We start from the raw sequence: 16,280 nt of genomic DNA on the forward strand, positions 1-16,280 counted from the left end.
CTAATTCGATGCCGTGGTGACCGCGGTGGGTTGGGGGGACGGTTTTGAATTGCCTCACTGACTGATCCATCAGTTCCAATCAAACTCCCGGCCGCTGGTGGCCAAGCCCACATTTGCGTAGGTTCCCCCCCGGTACTGCTCTGGCACACACGCTTTAATGTGATGCCATTTTCGTAACATAGAGCGAGATGGGTTGCTTGTTTTTCGACTTGTAACTTGGTTGCTTAGCGAAATATTGACGGTGATTTGAATTTGAGACATTTTTGCCTTTAAATTAAAATTGAAAAAAATAATGTTTGCTGTTAACATTTGTCTAAAAGTTTAACAAAAACAATATTTTTAAAAATAAATTAAGATTGTTTAATTTAAAGTTCTAAAATTCACCCACCGTCACAACTTGCCTGTTTACCTACGTTACTTGGCAGTTGCTAGATTAGATTCTTCTATGTCGACACCGGTCCGGATCGTAATCAGTCAGTTGGCGATTCTTCCGTGGTTTGCAAAGTTTTCAGGGTGCTGCTCATCGTCAGTCATTTTAAAGTGAAACAGATTAAATATCTAAACAACAATGAGCTCCCACGAAGATGTTGAAGAGTTTGGTTTTGAGGTAAGATATAGTGAGAATCGTGTGAAAAAGGAAATAAATTGATGTTGAAACTCTTGAAGACAACCGATATTTATGGTGGCTATTTGCACGAAATCGATTTGTTCGCAATGTAGCAAAAAAAAGGAAGGAAAAATTCTTCCTAAACGTATCAATTGTACATTATGGGAATCACTAACGGCGCGTGGTGGACTTAAAAAGCAATTTGTAAGATATTTGAATGGAATTGATGTCGCGGGGGTGTTCAATGGCAGCACATTGCAGGGCCATTATCTGGGCCGTGTTCGCCGTCGATAGATCACTTGAGATGAAAATAAAAAGGTTTTAAGCACATTCAGATAAGATACTGGCGTTAATCGGGCGTTTTCCATCTATCAATTGGCATTAAAAAACGTTTTGTAATTTTTTTTATTCTTTTGATTTGTGTTAAGAAAGAAAATTTAAATTTTAGGTTGGAACATAGAAAAAAAAATCATGGTAATTTTACATCTGTGGAATGTGGACAGATTTCGCGTCGGTTTTCAAAAGATTTTGCATTTAAAGTTTTCAAAAATAATGATTAAAAAAAATGACAAAACTGCCAAATAATTTATGACCAACTTATACCATATCTCAAAATATGGCATTTGTGGTCTAAAATTTTAAAACATATCTAAAAATTTGATTGTAACTTTTTTTTTCTGAAGAGTCCTAGGCAACATCTACACCTTTGGCGGATACACAAAATGATCAGAAAATCCGTTCTAAAGTAACAGATTTTCGAATATTTCAATAGCCTAATTGTATGGACATCTGCCAAAATTGTAATTGTATGTCATAGTAAAAATCAAGCTTCCCTGCACCGTGCGGTTCACTTGTACCTCGGTTTTGCTTTGCGCCTGCTTTGTTCGGTTTACACTCGTACCCGACTCACTCGAGCCGATGGTATTTTGGTTCATCGTACTAAAGTGCCTAATATAAAGTGAGGACACGAGAAACTGAGAACCCAGCGATTTTCTGTCAAAAAATTGAGCACCTCCTCTTACACATAAGGTGCTTACAATCTCTACTTCGTTCATAGGATTTGTCACCTTCCATTTAAACGCTTGGTAAATTTTGAGTGACCAACTGTGAGTGGCTTTGCATTTTGAGTGCCTTGTCCCCACTTTCTATTAGGCACTTTACATCGTACCAGCGCACCACGACACTCTCGGCTCGTCGCCTCGGTTTCGTGTCTGACACTCACCCGTGGCATGAACCCAGCGTATGAGCCAAGGTGCTACACTCGGTACGAGCCCTGGTACAAACCGGGTTCATTACCACGGCGCGTATCACGGAACGTACCTCGGCTCGTACCGAGTGAAGCACCATGGCTCATACGCTGGGTTCATGCCACGGGTGCGTGACAGACACGAAACCGAGGCGACGAGCCGAGAGTGTCGTGCTGCGCTGGTACGATGAACCAAAATACCAACACACAAATGTGTTCGGGCCCGTCTCGGAGCTTGAAAACCAAACCCGCGGTGTGCGTTGGTACTGGCGCATCCAAATAAAAAAAGTCTAAAAATTATTGTTGTCCGAAATCTCAGAGACTTGCTATATGATTAAAAAAAATAAGTCAGATTTTACATCAAAATGTCGAAAATAATTTGTCTCTTGAAATTTAAGCTAGTACACTATACGTAAGGACAGTTTCGAACAACTGTCAAACGCGTGTAAATTAGTGTGTCTCAAAAAAGGCGATGTGGCGGAAACCTTCGGGCTCACCCGTATTTCGATTGGTTTTTGCCTCAGGTACAATGTTTTCATGCAACGAAAAATTTGTTTGAACTCGCGATTTGGAATATTACTGAAAAATGTTTCTGGTGGTTGGTGCCTTCCTCTAATTTATAGAGTGATTCCAACCCCCTTATAGTGTCCATATGATTTATGGATCGCCCCTAACGTGATTGCAGCACCTGAGAGGTCCTAATAAAAATAAGTGATGATTAAAAAAAACAGACTGCCTACAGACTTTTTGTCAAGATTGTACATGACACATTCTCCAGCAATGTACACCTGAGGATGAAATTTTGAAAAGCGTGTATGAGCTATTTGGATATTTTTCCTCGATTCTAGACTACTTGAAGCTTCAAAAATCATGGTTTTCATTAATTGATCATTTGAATATCATTTTGTACAAGTTGGTTAAGTTATGCATCAATTCGTGATAAAATCATCGTTTTAAAACATTTTTCTAAAAACTCCTGGTTTTCAGCGAAATAAAATCCAAAAATTAGTCTTTTGATTGCATTTTGTTGGTTTATAGATGTACTAAATGGAAATTTCATGGATTTGCATTTTATCTTAAGTTAAGTATTTTTTCGAACTAGTGTAAGTTTACCATTTTATTGCGTTGCAACGTCACGAAAAAGGTACAGTTGTTTATGCCAACAAAAAACTAAATATTCAATCATTTTGATATTTCGGATGCTTTTTGTATTTGGAAAGAGCTTTCAAATGCAACCTAGAGCGACTAAATTGGTTGTCTAGATCCAAAGTTACAACAGGTTTAAGTTTGCGTTGCAACGTCACGAAATTTTAAATCATGTTGGTCACATGGCAAAAAAGTGTATGCGTAGTTGATTGTTGAAGATAAAGGGCTACTAAATATTATATATTTTTTATATAATGTTTCCGAGCATATTTACAGAAGAATTGTACATGGGTCATTCACAAATTCCGTCACTTAAGTTTGTATGCAACTCGAAAAAAGAAGGTATTTTATGAAACTTGTTGAACAAATCAAAATAGACCGATGTTCACAAGGGGGAAAAATTCTAAAACTTTAAATAAAGTAATCACGTGGTTACTGGATGGCCCCTTTATGATAAACTGATTTACGTGAGGGTTCATTCTAATACAACGCAACCAATTTTTTTTTATTCCAAACCCTTATGTTGGCCAAATTACAGTGAAATTCACTAAATAATAAAAATCAAGTGATTCTATTGTTTTTTTTTACAAATTTTTGTCACTTTGTTGTTGGACGATCCCTTACATAAATAAGTTGTATGCAAAGTTTAGTTTTTCGAAATTGAAAATGTTATGTTGCGCAGATAAACACTGTTACTATTTCCTCAAATTTTATTTAAAAAGCATAAAAGTCAACAAAATAAGTTACGTTGTTTGCAGATCACCCCTTAGGGGCCATCAACAAACGGTATGAGCACTTTATTTATAAATTTCAGCCCTCCTGAAAACTTGAAGCTCCTTACCTCCCTTCTAAAACTTCCACGTGTTTTGTGGATATAATTTATAATTTTAACGAACAGTTGTTAAAACTAACAAAAACTATGATTTATTTTGAAACTAAAATTTCGTGACGTTGCAACGCAACGAAAAACCCTGTTTTCAAAAACAGAGCGTTGCAACGTCACGAAATGTAAGTGGTCTTTAAAAATCGGGGTTTGATTTTTTCGAAAAACTTATGATTGCATTCGATTTGTTGGCCAATTTTACATTAAAAATGGAAGAAGAACTCAAAATTTGCCGTTTAACAGAGCAGAGTTAATGGCGAAACATGAATTGGGTCAGGATTGTGAAAAAGTCACGCGTTGCAACGTCACGCTACATATTCCTCTCTCAAAAACAGAATATATGCTTAAAATAATGTTTCAACACTGTTTCTTATAGTAAATTTAATGCCCTTTCCGAATCTGTAATCACATATATACCTTTTTTATGTATTTTTTGAGTTACAGCCGAAATACTGAAAAAAGAAAAGTCAAACCGTTGCAACGTCACGGCGGAATGTGTCACATACACCGCCGTGAGTATTGTTAACTGCTTGAAATTTTAGATAGGTAAGTCAACTCTAGAAAATTCTTAATCCACAAGAAAGGTCATTTCAGAACGGTAGGTCTAACAGGTCTAATTAAAAGTAAATTTTTCGAGTGATTTTATAGCCTTTCCTCAATAAGGTGAGGAAGGCAAAAATATCCTATTTCGTATTTCACTTTAATCATAGTTAGTAGTCCTACCATAATGTTCTTTAATCATATTGATCCAGGAAGTCGTCATTTTTCATTGGCAGCATGTGAAAAATTAGCAATTCTCTACGAAATCGATTTTTTTTAATTTAATGTTTGTATTTTTCAACCCAGCTGAAACTTTGTTGGTGCCTTCGGTATGCCCAAAGAAGCCGTTTTGCATAATTAGTTTGTTCATATAATTTTCCATATTTTCCATTCGATTTGGTGTAGGTTTTTTTTGTGTTTTCAACTCGCTGCGATTGAGCTCTAAAAAACAAGTTGCAGGTATAGATAAGGACTTCACTGGCAAAAATGATGAACGGTAAATTTTTTTTGGTCACTAAACATGATTTGCAAAAAAAAACACTATTTTTATTTTTTTTTATTTTCTGATCATTACTGATTTTTTCAAAAAATCTAAATATTGGTCGCAAAATAATTTCAATTTCATTCTCATTTTTCGATGTAAAATCGAATTTGCAATCAAAAAGTACTTAAGTGAAATTTTGATAAAGTGCACCGTTTTCAAGTTATAGCAATTTTAGGTAACTTTTTTGAAAATAGACGCAGTAATTCATTTTTAAAAATTAGTGCCCATGTTTGCCCACCTTTGAAAAAAATATTTTTGAAGAGCTGAGAAATTCCAGAGTTTTTTCTTGAAAAGGTCCTTTAGACAAAAGTTTTCAATTTTTGCTTTTTGGGTGTTTTTGAATACCCCTGACTCAAGCCGGTTCTAAAAACACCCAAAAAGCAAAAAATGAAAATTTGGTTTATAGGACCTTTTCAAATAAAAGTCTAGATTTTTTCTATATTTTGCTTTTTTGAACCTTGTTGATACGGCCCGATTTCGATATTTTTTTTTTAAATCAGTATTGATTCGAAAATGTATAACTCGGTCAAAGATTTTTTGCCCGTTCTGGAAATTTCTGAAAAGTTGGCATTTTATATCCCCTAAAACATATCAGAAAATAAAAAAAAGTGTTTTTTGCAAATCATGTTTTAGTGACAAAAAGTGAAATTAAAAAACACCACAAAAAATTTAAACGTGTATATTTTTTTCAGTGTTGTCCTTATCCATACCTACAATTTTCCGGAAACACCAAAACGATCAAAAAATGCCTTCAAAAGATACAGATTATTGAATTTTCATATAGGGTAATTCTCCGCCAACTCACACAGCAGTTGCCCCGACCCCTCTTCGATTTGCGTGAAACTTTGTCCTAAGGGGTAACTTTTGTCCCTGATCACGAATCCGAGGTCCGTTTTTTTGATATCTCGTGACGGAGGGGCGGTACGACCCCTTCCATTTTTGAACATGCGAAAAAAGAGGTGTTTTTCAATAATTTGCAGCCTGAAACGGTGATGAGATAGAAATGTGGTGTCAAAGGGACTTTTATGTAAAATTAGACGCCCGATTTGATAGCGTACTCAGAATTCCGAAAAAGCGTATTTTTCATCGAAAAAAACACTAAAAAAGTTTTAAAAATTCTCCCATTTTCGGTTACTCGACTGTAAAAAATTTTGGAACATGTCATTTTATGGGAAATTTAATGTACTTTTCGAATCTACATTGACCCAGAAGGGTCATTTTTTCATTTAGGTCACCCGCGACAGACACGGACGACGAAACAAAGAGAAACGCAAAAAGTAACTTTTTCAAAACTTTTTTTCGTAAAATCGCGATAACTCGTGATGTTTATAAGCAAACCCCTTATGTCTATATATCAATTTTTGTAATTGTCTGCTCTACAACTTTGTAGAACATTGTTACACTCTAAAAAATAACCCTGCAAAGTTAGAAAAAAACACGAAATTTTAAAATGAAAAATTTTGTTCTAAATGAAAAAATGACCCTTCTGGGTCAATGTAGATTCGAAAAGTACATTAAATTTCCCATAAAATTACATGTTCCAAAATTTTTTACAGTCGAGTAACGGAAAATGACAGAGTTTTTAAAACTTTTTTAGTGTTTTTTTCGATGAAAAATACGCTTTTTCGGAATTCTGAGTACGCCATCAAATCGGGCGTCTAATTTTACATAAAAGTCCCTTTGACACCAAATTTCTATCTCATCACCGTTTCAGGCTGCAAATTATTGAAAAACACCTCTTTTTTCGCATGTTCAAAAATGGAAGGGGTCGTACCGCCCCTCCGTCACGAGATATCAAAAAACGGACCTCGGATTCGTGATCAGGGACAAAAGTTACCCTTAGGACAAAGTTTTACGCAAATCGAAGAGGGGTCGGGGCAACATTTCCCGATTTCGTGTGAGTTGGTAGAGAATTACCCTATATCATTTTTGTATGGCCAGTATTGATTCAAAAATTCATAACTAGGTCAAAGATTTTTTTTTTGCATGCAATATGAACGAATTTCTCAAAAAAAAACCCCACCCTAACTCTCCATAAATTCTCCATATATTCCTAAAATTCAGAGTGCACGTGCTTTTGTTTGGTTGGTGTCATTTGCGAAAAGAGTTTAGAAAATTGCTTAAAATATGACTACAAACATATCACCAACACAGTGTTAATAATTCTAGAAAACAAATCTCTTTTAATTATTTTCCTGAGTTTAGAACCAAAAAATATAAGTTCATAAACTGTGTTCGAAATGCCAAACGAGTAAATCTTGCCCAAAACCCCCAACGTCTAGGGTTTATGAATATTAATTTATCAAATCTTCTCGCACCTTCACCGCTCATTCATTCCCACTCTCACACGAGCCTGCCAACGTCCGCTTCCGCCCGGTAATTTCCGCTTCCCGCCAGTAGCATGAGATTGAGTGTGTGGATGTGTGCATGTGAGGTGGTTCCATAATTAATCGCTTTATGTGGTTGGAAAATTGCCTTCCCGTGCACGCTAAACAAAGTTGAGCCGGAGGAGCGAAATTGTGAAAAGGTGGAAAATCCGGTCTGGTTTTATGGAAATTCATATTTTGTACACAGCCGTGAAACCATTATCAAGCTTCAATCCTCGTGTTTGAGGTTATGTTGCTCATTTTTCCAAGCGCGACCCTTTTCTCATTGGAAAATTCGTTGCGCGTGTGTCCAGGTGGTTGAAATTTAGGTTTAATTTTAGTCCACGTGTCAAGGTGTTGATAGAAGCGTTTGGTGCTTAAATATATTTAAATGTCAAAAGTTTCGCGTAAAATGTGTAATATTTCTGCAAAATTAAAGAACGGAACAGACTAAGGTAGAAAGAATCTATTGTGGTAGCAACGTAAAAATGCAGAAAGGCAGAGATTCTTTGAAGATATAAATTTCAACGCTTTTTGTTTCGTGGAACTCGTCATTACAATTTGAATAAATTTTACAGTAAAAGCACGCAATAATTAATGTTGGACTTGAGTTCGTAATTGCATTAAAAAGGTGCACAAAGCTTCAAACTTAAACACCCTTGACAGCACAAAGGTGCTTTATATGTAGGTTTTAACAAAGCTGCAGAACGATTGCAGCGCTGTTTGAGTTGTGGCTTATGCCTACAGAACTTTTGGCAATGTTTGCGCGCTGCTTTGGAGTTGTACCTTAGCCCTACATTTATTGATGTTTTAAATGGTTTTGTGCTTATTATTTATAGAGTTTTTTTTAGCTGCAGCTGGTTTAGCTCAATTTAAGAAATTGAGGTTGTTTTTTTTTAAGGTTGATTTCGCCTTTTTTTATGAGGTTGATTTCGCTGCAAAAGGAAAACTATACCCAAGATAGTGAATTAGTGTTTCAATCCATTTTATTGTGCATGTCTGCATTTTTTTTTTGAAAAATGAAATGAATAAAATAACAAAAAATAATTTGACTGCAAAATGAACTTTTTGATATGTATATAATTTTTTTTACAAAAATTAAAAAATGGATCAAATGAGCCCAAAAATACCTAACAAATGCAAAACAATGTAGGAAAATTATTTTGATTTTTTAGTGGATTTCGATTAAAATTTCATAAAAATTAAAAAAATATTTTTGCCCCTTATTCTATTCTTCTATCAAATTACGGAGCAATTCCTTTTTTGGTCACAAAAAAAAAGAGCATGCAATGGTTTGTACTCAACTCAGCCTCCACATCACCAATTTAATTTCTTTCTTTTTTGGCTAGCAGGTTCCGATGATTTTTATCTCAATTTAAACTTTAAAAGTCCAAAGGATTTCCATTTTCGAGCTCAATTTTTTAAGCCTTTTTGATCGACATTTTGAGAGGTAAACATTGCCTTTAAAAAATGTGAGATTCAATTGGATTATTTTCGCCAAACATTTTATCTGAAATTTTAAATTGATTTTTTCAGATCAAAGTCCAGGCCACGAACGAGCTTCTGTAACAAATTTGACATTGATCGGTCTGTCAGAGTGCGTTTGTGCCATTTTAAATTATTTAAAAATAACTGTAGGTTTATTAAGACTTTTTTTAAAGGCCCAGAAAAAAAGGTCTCCACTTTATTTATTATTATTAAAAGTTGTGTTTCAAAATACGTATTTTTCAATTTTCGACTTTTTATCTGTTTTAGGGGACAAAAAATTGCATCTTCCAGTTCGGTTCAGGATAGTACAAAATCTGGTGCAAAATATATATTTTTTTTTAAAAAGATGTCAAACATAATTTTATAAATCATTTCTAGATGCAAAATAAAATTTGCAATTGAAAAGCATCAACACCTGTATATACAAATACTTTCAAAAGCACAAAATTGAGTTTAGGGGTTTAAATTCGAAAAACTTGCCAAAAAAGGTCTAAATCATCACTTTACAAAAAAAAACTTTTTTGTAAAATTCTTATAACACGTGAAGATTACATACAAACCCCTTATGTTTATATATCATGATTTTTGTTTTTGTCTTCTCTACTCTCTTTGTAGAACATTTTTACACTCTAAAAATTAAATCCCCTTCTGGGTTATTCCAGATTGAAAAGAAGATTAAATTTTCCATAAAATGACACGTCCCACGATTTTTGACAGTTGAGTATTTCAAAACTGTTTTTTTACTTTTTTTGATCAAAAATACGTTTTTCGGAATTTTGAGTACTGTCAAACGGGGTGACTTTGATAGGTTTGAGATTTTTCCGCAAAATGAAAAGTACAAATTAAATACGTATGGAATGCTATGGAATTATACTGATCATGGTAGAGAAGTGTTCAAGAAGAAGTTTTCATAAAATTTTAAAAAGTTTAAATAGTTAGTTTACTTTAATTAAGAAAATGTTGATTAAAAGCATTATTTTAATATTCTCAAAGTGTCATGATTTTCTCAATGAACATAATTTCGAATCGGAAAACGAAATGCATTTTCGGATTCTTTGGACAATTTTCCGTTAGGAGAAGGTAAAATAAGTTTGTAAATAATAAATATTGTGTGTTTTTTAAATATAATTCAAATAAATCTTATATTTATAGGTATTTTCAGTAAAACAAATTTCATATAAAATGTGAAATTTTTTGAGTTGTGCTTCGAATTCAGTTTGAAATGCAATATGAATCGATAATTTTAGAAACAAAACTAGTTTTAACGAATTTCAGGCAAAATTGTTTTTTTACTATTTTACTTGAAAATTATGTGTTTTGTTGAAAAGCTTATAAACTTAGTTAACTAAATATAAACTTTGATTTTTTCTTCTTAAAAACTATATTACCAACCTTAGCAATGGTAAATATGACGTAGACATAAAATTTGAACATCTTAAATATAATTTTAACAAGAAAAACTATGACTATTGATAGTCACCCTGGATTCAAAAAAGAATTTTCAACACAGCTATTATTTAAAGACACTATTGAAAAACTCTTTGTCAAAGATAGTGCATGGACCTTGTGTGGCCCAAAATTACCCCTTAGAGCAAAGTTTCACCAAAATCGAAGAAACTGCTGAGTGAGTTGGCGGAGAATGACCCCCTGAGAAAAAGGTGTAATTTACCGAAAAAAAGTTTTTTTTTGCAGATTCTTCCTGAAAGAAAAACACCCCTATCAAATATACTTCTTTGATTTTTTTAGAAAATTTCTGCAATTTTGTCTGTTTACCTTTGTCGGGAATGTTGTGATAAATGTGTTTTTCTCAGTGTCACTTACACATTTTAAAAATCATTGTTTAATTTTCCATAAAAAATGAACCAGTGGCGCGGTGGTTAGCGGCTTCGGCTGCCGATCCCTCATGTGTACTAAGGGGCCCGGGTTCGATTCCCGCCCATCTCCTCTGGGTGTTCTGTGTTTGTCCCGTTTAGTTAGTAAATTAAGTCTGAAAAGACGGTGTGATGTATATTATTAAATTAACCACTTTTTTGTTGTAAGCCACTATTTCAGTCAAAATTGAGGTAGTAATGTAAAAAAATAGGTAATGTAAATAGGTAATGTAAAAATTTTACACCTTCCAAATTTACACTATTTTTTACTGTGTAGTTGACAATTGATTTTCGACTTTTTACATTCGTATAGATTAAGAGTTTAAAATATACTGTTGGTATCCTTATGTGAGATTAAAATTGGTCAAAATATGTATCTTTTAATTACATGATTAATGAGCCAAGGGTTACCCCGGGGCGACATTGTCCTGCCTGCGTCAACTTATGGGCTTCCACGGTGCAACCGTGTGTAGTTGAGTTGAGATTTTTTGTACAAATCGACACAGCCCCGTGACTCGCTCGTCGTCGCCGTCCTGATGATGAGGGGCGTATTTCATTGTAGCTGACAGCAAGCCCCTTGAGAAAGCAAATAGGGTGGCTGAAGCTGCCGGTGGTAGAGGTGGTAATGACTTTCCCTTGGCTCACGGGGAAGATGGGGGAGGGTGGTCGGGGTTAAATTGCTCTGGGTGTGTATGTGTGTGTGTTGGCAGTTTTGGAATGAGCGAATTTTATGGAGTATTTTCTACCCGCTAAATATTTGACCTCGTGATTAGCTTGATTTAGCACGCAATCAAGAAGAAATTTGCCAGTTTGCCGCGGTAGGAACGTCCTTCAAATTGAGGTATCAACAGTATACAGGGTCGTGCCACTTATCGCTACTAGCCGTCTTTACTAAACCAAAGTAAAGGGTACATTTGGAAACTTTCTAAATAACTTTTTTAAAGTTTGGCCTATTAATTTGTCATGCATAACAAACAAATTCAAATTCAGGTAAATACCAAATTTCAGTAAAACTGTCTTAAATCGCCTCAATCACCCTCTTCTCAGCTAAAAAACTTTGAAGGGCTTTTTTTTTGGTTTGCAAACTCGTACGGCGAAAGTTTGCTAAAATTTGCGCGCTCGCTGATGTTTGTGCAGTCAGTCAAATGTCGGACTAAATGTGCTGTGGGGTGGGAAAATGAAAACGGCTTGTTTATTAGCCCAGTGAGCGGCGCTCATCTATCATGATCGTCACGGAGGCACTAAAAGGTTAAGCTTTTCTGATTACGCAAGGTTTTCCGTCATCGCAGACATACAAAATACACAAAAAATCGCGTCAATCAGAAGAGGTTTTGGAAATTTATGTCTATGCATATTAGGAAATGTTGGTAATTGATTTGTTTACTCGGACTCATACTTATATTCGTACATTTCATGATGAAATATACTCTTGTATTTTTTGAAAAAAGATCTCAATTTTATAGTTCCAATCGTTCGAATTAACATTTTTATAAAATATTTATTTAAGAGAGATCTTGCATAATTTTGAAATAAAGTTGTATTTTAATCATCATTTATGATTCAGAGATATATGTTTTGATTTATTGGGCATGTATCGTATATGATACAAATATTATTTCTCAAGCTAATTGTTTTCGACTCTGGTGAAGAGAGGGACATCAAAAACCTTCAAAATGGTAATCTCAAGAATTCACAAATACTGCTTTGAAAACAGTTATGCGAAATTCTCTGGGACTTCGATAAACGATTTATATTCGTATTTATTGATTTGCATTACATTCAAAGAAACCATTTATATCTTCACCTATTCTTCCAAAACAAGTTTCCACATAAATTCGAAGGGTGGTACATAACGATTGGTAAATGTTGAAAATTTGAATCTTGAGAAGCAATTTTCTTATTCTTATTACCCATTTTTTTATTTCACTTTTTATCACAAGAAAGAAAGATTGAATTTTATATTTTTGATTACTTTTAATATTTGAATAGTTTTTAGTCCTCTATAAAATAAAACAGAATCAAAAATTATTACCTTTCAACACCAGAGCTGCAGTTCTATTTTCAGCACTGAAATGGGTGCAGAAAAGTAGAGCTTTTCAGCACTAGTATCGAAAAGTAACATCTTTCAATATTTTTGTTTGAGCGGTGAGTTTACTTAACTCATTCATGGATGTTTGTCATAAAATTCCATTTAAAAAGCGTTTTCGGGAATGCAAATAATGTTGTAAAACTTGATTTTTTAGGCCCTTGTTGTATTTATCCAACTTGTTAAACCTCGCAGAATAAATGTACGACACGTGCTAAATTGAAATTGCATTTTTTAGCAAATGAAAATGCATTTTAAGCAATTTTTATAAAGGGGTAATTCTCTACCAACTCACACGAATTCGGGAAAAGTTGCCCCAACCCCTATTCGATTTGCGTGCAACTTTGTTCTAAGGGGTAACTTTTGTCCCTGATCACGAATTCGAGGTTCGTTTTTTGATATCTCGTGACGGAGGGCGGTACGACCCCTTTCATTTTTGAACATACGAAAAAAGACAAGTTTTTCAATAATTTGCAGCCTGAAACGGTGATGAGATGGAAATTTGGTGTCAAAGGGACTTTTATGTAATATTGGACGCTAGATTTGGTATTTTTCATCGAAAAAACACTTAAAAGTTTTTTAAAAGTCTGCCATTTTCCGTTACCTATCTGTAATTATTTTTTGGAACATGGCATTTTAAGGAAAATTTAATGTACTTTTCGAATCTACATTTACCCAGAAGTGTCGTTTCATTTAAAATTTCGTGTTTTCTCTAACTTTGCAGGGTTATTTTTAGAGTGTAACAATGTTCTACAAAGTTGTAGAGCGGACAATTACAAAAATGTTGGTATATAAACATAAGGGGTTTGCTTGTAACCATCACGAGTTATCGCGATTTTACGAAAAAAAGGAGCGGAGAATTACCCAAAAGTGAATCGTTTTCAGGTTATATCCATCTAAAAGTTACTTTTTTGTATGAGAAAAAAATTATCTGTGATTAGGTATCAAACATTTATAAACATATTTTTTCTTAGAAAATTCGGAGATATTTTTATAAATTTTGAAATTTTGAAGATTGGATTTAAATGGGGTTTTCCGAGAGTCAACCAAAGAGCCTCCAATGTTCAGTTAAGAATACTTCAGATTTTTAATTTAGTTTTGGTCTTCATACTGAGGAAAAGGCTATAAAAACACTCAAATTTAAAATTAACTTGTTCATTGAATTTGTCATAGGTGGCAGCACTCAAATGTATAGTGTCTTTACTAATTGCTTTTATGAGAAAGGTAGCAACTTTTTTCTCACTAAAACTCAAATATCTTGGCTCTAGAGTTTTCGACATATTTTTGGTCAAGTATTGTTAAAATTAAATCGAAGATGGAGTGTAAGGAAGTTTTTTTTCTTGTTTTAAGGCCGTTGCAAATATTTTTTGAAGTTTATGTGCCTCGACTCTGACCAAAATAAAAAAAAGTTAAAAAAATGAAATTACAGGCCATGGTTTTAAAATTTGAATAAATAAAGGATTTTAAAATGCATTATACACCTGTCCAGTTGTTTTGCAATCAAAAGTAACCCAAATTTCTAAGTTATGACGAAAACTTTATTTTTGTGAAAAAAAAGTTTTTGCGGTGCTGTACATTGTAATTTTATAAAATTCTTAATATTTTTAAACGAGCCCATGGAATAAATTTGTTACTTATCATCCAATTCAGTTACAATTCATTCAAACTTATTCAATGAAACGTTTATTTAAGTAGGCTCGTTTTATAGTTCACAGTTTAATATTCTGATATATTTTTTTTCTGAATTCTGAAGCTGACAAGGATGGGTTGCATGAACTTGTTATTAGATGTTAAAAATTTGAATTTAGCAAATATATAATTTCCCAGTATCTTTATTTTTGCAATATGATAAATAACGACTCAAAACAACAATTTAAAATCGTTTTTCCTTCTTGGGTCAACTTCAACCATTAAATAAAGAAATATTTACCTGCACCCAGAACTGGGCATCGGAATACGAGAGGATAAAGAGCACGATTCGGTAGTAAAATTGTACTGTGGTGGACTGAGAGGATAAATCTCAAAAATACCGAGAGTACTTTACTCATGGGTTCATCTTCAAAAAAAGTTCATCTATCAAAAAAAAAAAAAAAAAAGTACCGCTACCGAGACTCGAACCCAAGACCTTCGGCATATTAAACCGTGCCTTTGCCGTATGGGCCACCATGGTTCGGTGTCTAAGTGGCGGTCATTTGTCCATATAAGCCACTCAATAGGATGAGCTGTTCCAATGAACGAATGAACACGCAAGAGGACTATTCTCTTGCAAAATAGCACTTTCCTTTCGTTTCTTTTCGTGAGGACTATCCCCTCGTTCTTTAATTTTGGGTGTGGGAAATATTAAATGAAGAAATATTAATAGTTATTCGGAAAACCAGAATTTTAACAATTGGCGAACCTTAACTTTACAAAGAGTTGCAGAGTTATTTTTCCCAAATGTAATTTGATATTGAGGTTGATGCAAAACCCAAAACTGCTATTGACATCAAAAAGGAAATTACCTTGATACAGCGAAATTAACTTACTTAGAATAAAAAAAAAAACAAAATTTTAAGGTTTGCTATGCTCGAGAGATGACATGGAAATTGAACTTATCTTGTAAAGGCTTTTCCCTCATAGAAATAATAAATAGAAATAATAATAATAAAAAAACTTAAGTTTTTCATTTCTGGGGTGTACCTGCTAAGTATGCTTTAAAGTAACTTTTGGCTACACTCAATTATAGTTATTGGAATTTTCGACAAGTTAAAATTTACACTTTCTGAATAATAAGATTCTAGAAGCATTGGTTTATTCGAACTTGAATATCGATCATTAAACACTCAATGTTCTGAACAATTCCGATTTTGTCAAATGTTTTTCTGATTAGTTTATATAATTTGGCCTTCATATTATAAGAATAAAATTTCCCGGGAGTCTCGACCAAATTTCTCGGGAATCGAGAGGTCCAAAAATGATCGATTTCCCGGGAATTCCCGCTCGTCACCCTCTATTTGGGTATAAATTACTTAATGACGTTTGGAAACTATAAACAAACAGCAAAATAAATATGTTGACCTTAAAGAAAAAATCTTCTGGGACTCCCAAAATCACTGCTAGATGAATCAATCCGATTCGTCTTTATCCTTAGTTATCCAAAATACGTCCAAAAAACAACAAAACTCAACTCTGCCGGCCGGATGTTCCTACACCAGCCTCAAGCAGCTGGCTTCACAAACACAACCAAAAAAAGCCCTAGCACCGGTCCGGCACCACGTTTATCCGGTCTCCATAGGAATGGTGAATTGTTTTTTCGATAAGCCCACCGTGGTCGATACACGCAGTTCTCGGTACTGCCAGGTGTTTGCCAGTTTCGAACGGAACGGAACCGATGCCATTTTGCTTCGACGGTGCGCTCCGAGTGCTGCTCCAGTAGTCGTTCCGGGTCCGTTTTTTTCATTGTTTTCTAAATTTTCCAGAATTTTAAACTTTTTACCGATTGTGCTTGGGTCAAAAAATACTAA

The 16,280-nt window shown here is 34.2% G+C and overlaps 1 protein-coding gene across 5 annotated transcripts in view; it reads left to right on the top strand.

Annotated features, from left to right (window-relative positions):
• The window catches only part of LOC120415236 (nicotinamidase), a 75,897-nt gene that overhangs the window by 10,086 nt on the left and 49,531 nt on the right, over positions 1–16,280 (top strand). The window contains exon 1 of one of the 5 annotated variants that reach the window (XM_039576709.2): positions 456–607. The exons of 2 other annotated variants lie outside the window; for them this stretch is intronic. In XM_039576709.2, the coding sequence (XP_039432643.1) occupies positions 569–607 (39 nt within the window). In that variant the 5' untranslated portion in view covers positions 456–568. Of the gene's footprint in view, positions 1–455; positions 608–16,077; positions 16,202–16,280 lie in introns of those variants that run through there. 2 more of the 5 variants (XM_039576703.2, XM_039576731.2) reach the window with 2 other exon arrangements.

Source organism: Culex pipiens, chromosome 3 (genome assembly GCF_016801865.2).
Source record: "Culex pipiens pallens isolate TS chromosome 3, TS_CPP_V2, whole genome shotgun sequence".
Taxonomy (NCBI): domain Eukaryota; kingdom Metazoa; phylum Arthropoda; class Insecta; order Diptera; family Culicidae; genus Culex; species Culex pipiens.